This window comes from Centruroides vittatus, unplaced genomic scaffold (genome assembly GCF_030686945.1).
Source record: "Centruroides vittatus isolate TY-2023 unplaced genomic scaffold, ASM3068694v2 contig_14, whole genome shotgun sequence".
Classification (NCBI taxonomy): Eukaryota; Metazoa; Arthropoda; class Arachnida; order Scorpiones; family Buthidae; genus Centruroides; species Centruroides vittatus.
In genome coordinates, this window is record NW_027120879.1 from 199,122 (window position 1) to 209,700 (window position 10,579).

Sequence of the window (10,579 nt, forward strand, 5' to 3'; positions counted from 1 at the left end):
GAAAATTAAGGCAAATTCGAGAATACGGAGAAAGAATAGGAGATATTAAACATAAACACTAAAAAAGTAGGTGTTCAGCTAACAGCTAACAATTCTACATTAAAAATTTTAACGTTAAAATATGAATATTACGTCGTAAATATTATCAGAAAAAGTTCAAAAACCAAAAACTTATCCTAATTAAAATTAGAGCAAAATTTAATTCCAATTCGATTAATGAGATGAAAAATAATTTGACAGAGATTCTGCAAATATTCTGTAATTGTTTATATCATACATCATATTACAACAGTTTTCCCACCAATAACTGCAGTACAATGCATGTAAAAGATACCACTGTTTTTACATTGAATATCATTACAGCGAAAAACTTTATTGAACTTACGGAATAAGAAGTTGCTATTGTATCCGGCTTCACGCAACACTTGTCTATGACAATAAATATAACAAATCCTATTTGAACACTTCAAATATTTCTTTAAATTAAAAAAGTGTCTTAAAATAATAACATAAGTGAAGCACGTAGTTATTAGCGAGGTTGAGGCCGAAGTTTTAAACGCGAAAACGTGTACGTCGGACGTTCAGCGCCGCTTTCCTGTAAGCCTAGAAGTTTGACAATGGCGTTTGGAACGTCGAGATGATTCCACTGACTTTCCAAACGCCATTGCCAAACTTCTAGGCTTACTTGAAAGCGGCGCTGAACGTCCGACGTACACGTTTTCGCGTTTAAAACTTCGGCCTCAACCTCGCTATTACACAAAAAATAAACTTATAGTGAACTTATAAATTATCTGTAATTTTATTGCTAACAAAGTAAAGAGCTGGCAGTATTTATATGCCAAGGTTTACACTGATAGAATTAAAATTGGAAATGAAACGAATTTATTGTAAGGTTGTCGCAATGCCGGACTACAATATTTAATTTATTTCATTTAAAATATATATTCTCCACCTCAAATTAGTGCTATCTTGCCCCTTTACGTCATACTTTTTCTTTAACAAATAGTCGTGCCGATCGTGAATTAACTGCTCTTAGGGGAAACATTTTAATTGAAATAACGTGACTTTTGATGCAAATCGGAAGTTCACACAGTCAATAAAAACCTCCTGCTCCTAAGATTTCCATATTTGATTTCGAATTTCGTTTATCTAATTCCGTTCTCGAGATTTAAAAAAGATAGTGGGACGGGCAGTTAGTTATCACCACTTAGACAGATGAAAGTCGATGCCATGTATGAAATACTTAGGGGCCGGAAAACCGATTAACGAACTTTCAAACTGGACCAGAAATCTTATGATTTTTAAAATTTAAAAATGGTTAAAATTGCAGCCTTAAATTGTCCAGCTTGGAATTAACAAAATAAATCGCATACTTACCAAAAGATTGTCCATTGCATTCCAAGTTGTGATGAAATACTTGTGTAATTCCTTCAAAGGTCGTCTAGCCTGTAAATAATTAGAAAATATTTGTTTATTTGTTTGTAAATGAATTACAGTAGAGCGTCGTTTATCCGAAACATCGGTTATCCGAGAGTTCCAGTCCCCAATTGATTCGGATAAACGACGTACTACTGTATTCTATAAATATTTCATGAAAATTTATTACCGACATCCATAATTCTGCGGCAATTAGAGCACAGATGACGAGAAATACGAAGCAAACAATAAGGAAAACCAAAAAATACGCAAAAAACATCCAATTCTTCTTTGTAAAAATCAATATGTAAAGATTGATGCAGCACGTCGAAACTGCTAAACTGTAGATGTCAGCAACAATGATCTTAGCGGAATCGTTAAATTCGTCAATCATTTCCGTGTATCTAACGTATCTTCTGTAGACCGAGTACAGAAACTCTCTTAAATGTTCCTTTCTAACGTGGGAATTCTGGATTTCTTCCGTAAGTACGTCGAACTTATTTTTCATTAACATAAAAGCAATTAATGCAACCGGCACGCCTAGTAAAACGTATCCCGAGATGTAAATAAAAGTAATGCAGGCGGAGATTGTACAGAATGCAGCATGCCATTCTCCAGATTTTCTCAAAACTGGATTCCCGATGATTATAATTAGAACAGAAAATGTACACATTAAAGGTACGAAGCAACATATTTCTAGAAGATGTAATGTATTCTGTATTCTGTAAGCGAAGTATTCTTCTTCGGGGGTTTCTTTCTGTAGTGAAGAACAAAATCTTCGGTTAAGATGAAGGTGATTAATGATGCAGTTAACTGCCGAAACTAGGAATATGTCCAGGAACAGTACCTTAATCATTAATGCGTCGTCACCGAAAATTTCCATTATTTCTTCGCAAGGAAGGTGTCCGGGGAAGAGAATTGATACGAAAAGGTAAATTACAATCATCCAAAAATAAAGGGATACTGAGGTTTGGTAAATTTTGAATATTGAACGAGAAAGGGAATCGTTTCTTCGTGGACACTCTAATATCAAAGTAATGCCAAAGATCCTGGCACAAATCTGAGATGGATACAAAATGCATCCGAAACAATCGCATTTACACAAAGCAGGCATCGATGTCACCCTTATAGAAATTGTTTAAGATAGCAAATAAATTTTTTGATTATTATACTTATTTCGGTGGAAGGCACTGTACAAAAATGGTCAAGTACGTTTGGATGATCATTTAATAGTATTACCAGATTATAGATATCTTATGACTGCATTAGAATTATTGTTTTCTTAAAGAAAAGGAAAACATGCGTGCAATAATGGATCAGTGCCTCCAGTGCTGATTTCGAAGCTTCAATATTAAATACGGTAATTGATTCTATCGATTTATTTTATAGGTAAGGTTGATATGTCTACTGCTGTGCAGTTGGACATGACAACATTAATTCGGTAGATGTGCACTTCAACTTTGAACGCCGAATATGAATTATTAAATATTATTGATTTATTATGACAACCAAATTTATTTATCCCTTTTACATATCGATGAATCATTCAAAATACTAAACTTAAATCATTCCTTCGGTCATATTCACACGAGTATTATGATAAATGCAGGCCATTTATGCTAATTGCTATTATAAATCATCCAATTCTGTTTAATTCAACTAATTAAATAGTCTTTTACAAACGGAACGTCTCCTTGTCTGTATTTACTTACCGGGATTTCCTCTCTGGTATTGACTATTGTGACTTCATTTCAGAATTGAAGCAGTTATGTTAAATATAATTTACAGGATATATTCCTGAGTAATTATAAAGAAGGATAAATGATAAATATAAATATTTCGAGGGTTTTTACGTAAAAACTTTAATTTGATTAAAATAGCTTAAGTCAGCTTAAAAACATTGTTTGAATTTTCAATTAATTTGTTTTGATTTTACTTCTACGTTTAGTTTTAATTTTGGTTTCGGTTTTGGTTTAAAGGCCAGAGTTTTTATTATTACTTTAATATTCTTCATTTAAAAATTGTAATTAAGGGTTAAAAAATGTAGGCTAAGTTAATGCAAAATTAAATAAATAATAAATTAGGACTACTTAAAGAACAATTATATAAAATTGAATATCTAAAGCCCACCAATGGTCAACATATATTGCCAGGTTTATAGATTTTGAGTCTAATGTTTAATTTCGGAGTTCTTACGTTAGTAAAATTCAAAAATAGTCTTCATTTCTTGTTAAACGTCGCATGAAAGAACATTACACTATTAAGAAATATGTAAATACCATAAATTTGAATGGTATGTGTGTCAATGCAGGTTGGGATAGCTTTGTCAATTATAAAAGCACTTGAAACTTGATACCAGTATCCACTGATGAAGTCTGATTTGGCGAAATGCATTTGGATACAGTAGAAAAAGTATAATAAATATATATATATTTTTTTAAATTGTTAACTGTCTAGTCGTAAATCCTTCGAAGTCGGTGCGGATTGAGTGTATTATACTCGAAGAATTTTTCTAAATTTCAATTTTTAGAATTATACAATTAGTTTTATATGTATAACCGATCCTATTGATTACTGGAAAACTGTACTTTTTAGTACAACTGTGATTTTTCGTTCTTCAATGGCCAGCTCAAGTTCTTCAGCTATCTGCTCGAGTTGCGAATTGCGTTTCCGCGACGTAATGGGCTTCTCCGACGATCATATCAAATAGGAAATGGTTAGCCATGGTATTTGGCATGATAAAGATAATTGCAGTCGGTGTGACAACGTTCAATTGCGGAAGAAAATAGTAGATTTCGATGCGGGTAACTAATCCGGCGAGAAAAGCAACGTACGGGAAGTTGCAATTGGGCCAAATCTATTTGGTCTGGGATGTGATTGATGAGGCCAAATTTGAAAAGCGGAAATATCACGGAGAAAGAGTGATTTACAGGCAGTGGCGTAGCGTAGTGGCGGCGGGAAAATTTCACAATAAATAATAATAATACGTAAATTACAAGGCGGCAAAATTTTCCTCCGCCCCGGACAGCTGACACCCACGTTTTTTCTCCGCCATTAATATTTCTCCGTGTTTATTTTAATGTTTTCATTAATCAAGGAATGTCGCGATGTCTTCGAGTACAGAATATTTCACTTTAAATCCAAATTTGACATTACTTCGTCGGAATATATTTTTATGAAAATAATTTCTATTGATGGGGCATTTTAACCGCTCCGGTCGCACCTGAAATTCTATTTTTCGTGTTATTTTCAGACAAAACAATAAGACAATTTTTCCAAAAGGTTATTTACGTGTCTCCGATTATCCGTGATTTGTTTCTTTCGCGAAAAAAACTGTAAAATAATATATAAGATGCAAATTATTTATAGTGATTGACTTTGTAATCTTTTTAAAATGTTTCGTTACAGATTTTTGGAAAAAGATGGTGTTATTTTTACTTCTGCGGATAACGGATTCGAAATGTATTTCATCGGCAAACGTTACTTTATTACCCAACTGGAAAGAACGTGTTTCCATTATCTTGCAAAGTCGATTCTCTGCACAAACATTTGTTGCACCCACGATTTCGCTTGCAGACACGACAAAAACAATTGAAGTTTCGTTGTTGGCAAAGTTTCCGTTGGTTCCAAAAGGACTTTTTCCACACAGAAGAGTTCAAACGGCATAAAGAAAGTACTATTTACAAGTTATTGAGGTGCTTCGTCTTTTTCAGAACAGAGGAATCTGATTTGTCGCGTGCGCTTGTCGAGTGGGTCGAGCAGAAATTTTCTAAACTGAGAAGAACAAACGATGACATTTCGAAAGGAGAAATAATAAGACAGTTCCTGCCGTTGTTTAGATTCTCCATCTTGGAACCGCAGTTAATAGAACAGCTCTTGAACATGATTAGCAAAGTTTGCATTTCGACAAAAGAAGCTAAATCCATAAGAAAATATCAATTTCTAAAAAATGCCGCGACTCTTCCACCAATAATATCTGCTTACGCTAAACCGAGAAAAGCTTCTGAATATTTCTTCGTAACTGCCGTAAGTTTCACGACTAATGAAGAGTTGAAACGAAATACAAGAATGAAACCAATTTGTCGGTTTATGGCTGATTTATGGGTTTCCAAAAGTCGTGTGGGGAATGCGGTTTTGCTGCCAATTAACCATCAAAACCCTGAAGGAATAAAGGTTTTGTCGGTGTGAAGTCGACGTATTCGCAAGGTTTCGTCTTCGAAAGAGAGACTTGTGATATGGACGGAATTGTAGATTTTCGAAATATGAAATATTTGCGGGAGCGCAGCTTTAACATATTTTTAGTCAAGATTTCAAAGGAAGAAATAAAATCGACCTTTATTGAGATTTTAAAACGAACTCTTGAGTATATCCCGATATACAAACTCCAACAAGAAACTATGAGACATGTACGGGAGAAAACAATATTCAGTTGTAAAATTTCTCTTATTTTCTAAATTTTGTAAAACTGCTTAATTACTTTTAACACGATGAATGTTTTCGTTTCTTCTCTAGAATGTTTGTAAGTGATCTGACGTCTGTGGTTTTTACACAATACGAATATTAATTTTGAGTGTTTAAATAATTATACAATGTAAATACTCAGAATACACGAGGTAATTGTAAACGAAACAATTCTTGTGAGATTATTGAATGACAATAAATTTTAAAAACTTTCGTTTTTTATTTTGTAGCGCATCGTTTCAGATAACATCGAATAGGTATTACGTATTTATTTCATACGAGCGTTCTACCGATGACATCTTATATGAAAGAAATATAAAATAATAATTACTTTTATTATTATTTTACTACGATAAATTATGATATTTTAGTTATATGATACTTGTAATAAACTACTTAAAACAATTTTAAAATATTCATTTTATTTATTAAAATTAATTTCCGAAAACGATTTATTATACTGCATAAGTTCAATAATTTTATTGTATAAGATATGCAAACGTAATAATTATATAAGGAAAATCAATATTTGAATAGTATTTAAGTATACATAACGGCCGGAAAGTAGAAAGATCTTGAATAGGCTAGGAAACTCACCAGAATTGTTCTTTATTTAAAGTATTTAATCCATTTGTAGAAATTGACTGCAAAACCTAACAAACCATCAAACAAGATTTAAATTAAATTGATTCAAAATTCGTCTTAAATAATGTCAATTTATTATTTATTTTAAAGGAATAAAATCTATAAATGGGCTGAAATTTGAACAAATTATAAATTTACACAGTCGGATGACTGTCTGTCCTTCTTTAATCTCGAGAACGATGAAAGCCAATAGCAGATATAGAAAGACTACAGGCAGAATGCTTCGATTAATCATATACGAACTTCCGCTTTGTACAGGAAGTCACGTTATTTTAATTAAACTTTTCCCTTAAACGGAATTAGATACATGACCGGCACGGCTCCATTCATAACGGAAAAGTACGACGTGTACGGACAAAACACGATTAATTTAAAGTGCAAAGAATATATTTTAAATTAAATATATTAAAAATGTGATTAAAAATTGCAGCCCGGCAATTGTAACGACGTGGAAATAAATAATATTGCTTGTCGATAAGAAAGGAGAATTAAGCAACTATTAGAATATCACCATGTATATAACCACGATTTCACATACTCTAAATATGCATTAAGTGAAATGACTTGTTAACATTTTATTTAGAAACAAATGTTTATATGAAAATATTCATATTAAAAGGCCAGTCCAAATAGCTACTTATTTAGTTTTTTCGTGTTTTTTCAAGTTGTTGTCATTTAAGGATCGGCACATTGTAATGCAGTTAAATTATTCTAGATATTTCAACTGACTGTACCTTTCCGATATTAACGAGTAATTCACTATCATACGTCACTGTAAACAAGCGCTGTGAGGTTAGCATCACGTATTTACGTTTTCTATTGTTACGTTAACAATACGCGTTAATAATATAATATTGACGATTGTCGAGATTTAATTGTCGAAGATTTTCGATGCGAATTTTTGAATGAGAATATTTTTCTACATTATGAGTTATTTAAGTAAGTTAATTCGTGTTTATTTAACGTAAAATCATATTAAGACTTTTATATAATGTCGTAATGCATATAAAATACGAAACTGATAATAAATTTTCCCGAAACGTTTAAATAACCCGAAAATATTATACAGTAAATTGTAATAACCACCGCTGTTATATTCTCTCTCAAATAGAAAAGATTAGAAGTAAAAATAAGTCGATGCCATTAATAACAATTAATTGTCAAGAATTAATTTAAAGTAATTTAATTCTGCTGTTTTCAAAGTAAAGTAACGCATACAAATAAAATAAAACAAAATCTCTTAGCGCAAATTTTATAAGCCAGACCAACCACTGAGCTAATAAGAATTACGACCGAGGAAATGTGTTACGCATTGATAATACTTTCAAACTTAAGTATATTTAGTTATTTATTTATTACCTAGAAACTGCATTAAGAGAATATCTTAACTGCAAAAACTAAACACACAAGAAATTGGGGGAAGTATAACGAAATACTGTACTTCTGAATGTTATGGTAGATATTTAATTATGTTTGTGACATTTTGAACGTTGAACAGATTCATACAAATAATAGTTCACGATTTTCTTCTTATCTAACATTCCGGTGTTACATGCGAAATGGAGATAAGTCAGATAACACCAGAAATTATAAGACATTTTAATACAAATTCATTTTACACGTCTTTTAACGTGACTGGAAGATTTGTTATAATTTATTCAAACATTAAAAGAAATTATTATATTTTAATTGTGTTGAAAAAATATATATATTGAAATAATATTTATAAAACGATTGTTTTCAGATTGTGAAGATTTATTTGCTGGAAGTTACTTGCCGTTAGGTAATAACTTTTACTTTAATAATCATCAGGTAAGTTTACTTGAAAATTCTAATCTATGCATTACTTAGAATCGAGTAACTAACATTCCGACAGAAACAGAAGTAAAGTATATTCTCACGTAAGCAAAATACAAAGCAAAAATTAATACGTAAAGACACTGAAAACTTTAATCTTTTTTCCAAACACTTTAAAGGAGCGGGCATATGAGCTCTCATGCCAGTATTTAGTTTCTTACTTACTGCACAATATAACATATCATGCACACTGTATTCCTCTAACGTCAAGAATGTGCAGTTATGTTTTTAGTGTCCAATATAGAAACGAAATATTTTAATTACACCAGATTTAAACAGAAAAAGCTTACAAGACATTTTACATTGGTTCGTGTATCTGTAAGAAAATAAGATTTGATATAAATTAAAAGTACTTACATTGAAAAAATACCAAGAATTTATCAATATTGCTCTATTAGATAACTTGTGTTTAAAATATTTTGAAGACGAGGATAAAAATTATTTTAATTTTCGAACAGATAGATTGTGAGTGTTGTGTCGAATGTTTAGTGTGACTAATCAAAGTCAACATACGAGAAGGTGCATCAGTTACGCTTGGACTTTATAAATTCTGTATAATAGAAATGTTCAACATTGAACAACATCATTATCGATCTCCAACAATATAATTAATAAAGAGAACAATAATTCTTTTACGAAAAACCATTAATTTTTAAATTAATACATTTCTTCTATTTCTTGTGTTTTTATTTAAATTTAATGTTACATTATTTAATATATTATAAGCAATGCGTGACTTATGTATAAACGTCAATGCTTTAGAACTACCAACTGTAAGACATTTTACAGAATGACATTTTATATTTAGAAGTGTGTACAATGTCGATATTTAAAAGCCTAATATACGCCACTAAACAATATAAAGTTTGTTTCAGAAATTTACTTCTCTGGGATTAATGTTAATTACTTCAAATTCTATTCATACACTGTACACATGTAAAAAACAATTTAAGTTTCGTGAAACACAATTTTAAAAATATAAATTTATTTTTTATTTTTTAAGTCAGAATTGGAGAATTGTTTTTCCGTGTACTGGTCAATAGTACAAATAAGTAAAAACTGATTATATGACTCCATTGTTTTTAAAATAACTTTTTTTATTAATCACTAAAGTATTTCATGAAGGTTTAAATTAATATCATTAGGTAATAAATAAAATTGTAAACAATTAAACAAATTATGCCTATTGGCTTCATATATTTTAATAATTATTAAATCAGAAAATAATTCCTGTTAAATACTTTTGTTATAGTATATTGTGAGAAAAATAATTGCTTTTAATTATAATGGAAAATAATTAGAATTTAAATGAAACATTCAGTGTGATACTTAAAATCGTTATTATTAATCAATTTTATTCTTATTATTTCAGGATAGAATGCAAATGCCCCAATATGGGCTTGCTACTGAAGTGCCTGAATTGCATGGGCCGGTGCAAGATGTGGGTGGATACGAACCACCGATTCAAATGGCCGAAAATGAGCCTTTTCAAATCCCAGAATACGGGATGGATGCAGGAACACCCCAACATATTCCAGCGCCTGGATTCTATCAATATGGGCAAGATGTAAGTGGATACGAACCACCGATTCAAATGGCCGAATATGGGTCTTCTCAAATCCCACAATACGGGATGACTGCAGGAACACCCCAATATATGCCTTCGCCTGGATTCTATTAACATGGGCCAGTGCAAGATGTGGGTGCATACGAACCACCGATTGAGATGGCCGAAAATGAGCCTTTTCAAATCCCAGGATACGGGATAGCTACTGGAACACCCCAATATATGCCATCGCCTGGATTCTGTCAATATCAGCTAGTGCAAGATGTGGGTGGATGGAAGTCGTTAATTCCGTTGCTTAAAAATAGTTCTTGGTCAAAAGTGACCGGATATAAGCCAGTATTAGAAGTGTCTAAGGAAAAACGAATTACAGAAGAATCAAATAGTGCATCGTTGGCACAAGTTGCAACGTATACACCATCATCGGTAGCTTTCGAAATTGAGCCAACAACTGAAGTGTTGGTATGTGAGTGTACCGCTGGAAATATAGCAGAGACTCCTCTCTCCTCAGGTTCGATGGAATGTTCACTAAATCATAATAAAGGTACACATTATTGATATTATTACAGTATTAATTTGATTATAATATACAAATATTTATGAAACTTAGATATATTTTTATACATTGCTACTGTC

The 10,579-nt window shown here is 31.7% G+C and overlaps 1 protein-coding gene across 1 annotated transcript; it reads left to right on the forward strand.

The window, feature by feature from the left end:
- The first annotated feature begins 7,420 nt into the window (after window positions 1-7,420).
- Window positions 7,421-10,092, forward strand: LOC136968127 (uncharacterized). The gene is made up of 3 exons (XM_067262086.1): window positions 7,421-7,461; window positions 8,267-8,334; window positions 9,752-10,092. Exons 1-3 carry the CDS (start codon window positions 7,428-7,430, stop codon window positions 10,058-10,060), a joined length of 411 nt encoding a protein of 136 aa, XP_067118187.1. The 5' UTR covers window positions 7,421-7,427; the 3' UTR covers window positions 10,061-10,092.
- The last annotated feature ends 487 nt before the right edge of the window (window positions 10,093-10,579 follow it).

Bases quoted from the DNA above. Each gene is read 5' to 3' on its own strand.
- LOC136968127 (XM_067262086.1), top strand. From the start codon at position 7,428: ATGAGAATATTTTTCTACATTATGAGTTATTTAA. The intron at 7,462-8,266 runs GTAAGTTAATTC...GATTGTTTTCAG, and splicing joins CTACATTATGAGTTATTTAA to ATTGTGAAGATTTATTTGCT. The intron at 8,335-9,751 runs GTAAGTTTACTT...TTATTATTTCAG, and splicing joins TTTACTTTAATAATCATCAG to GATAGAATGCAAATGCCCCA.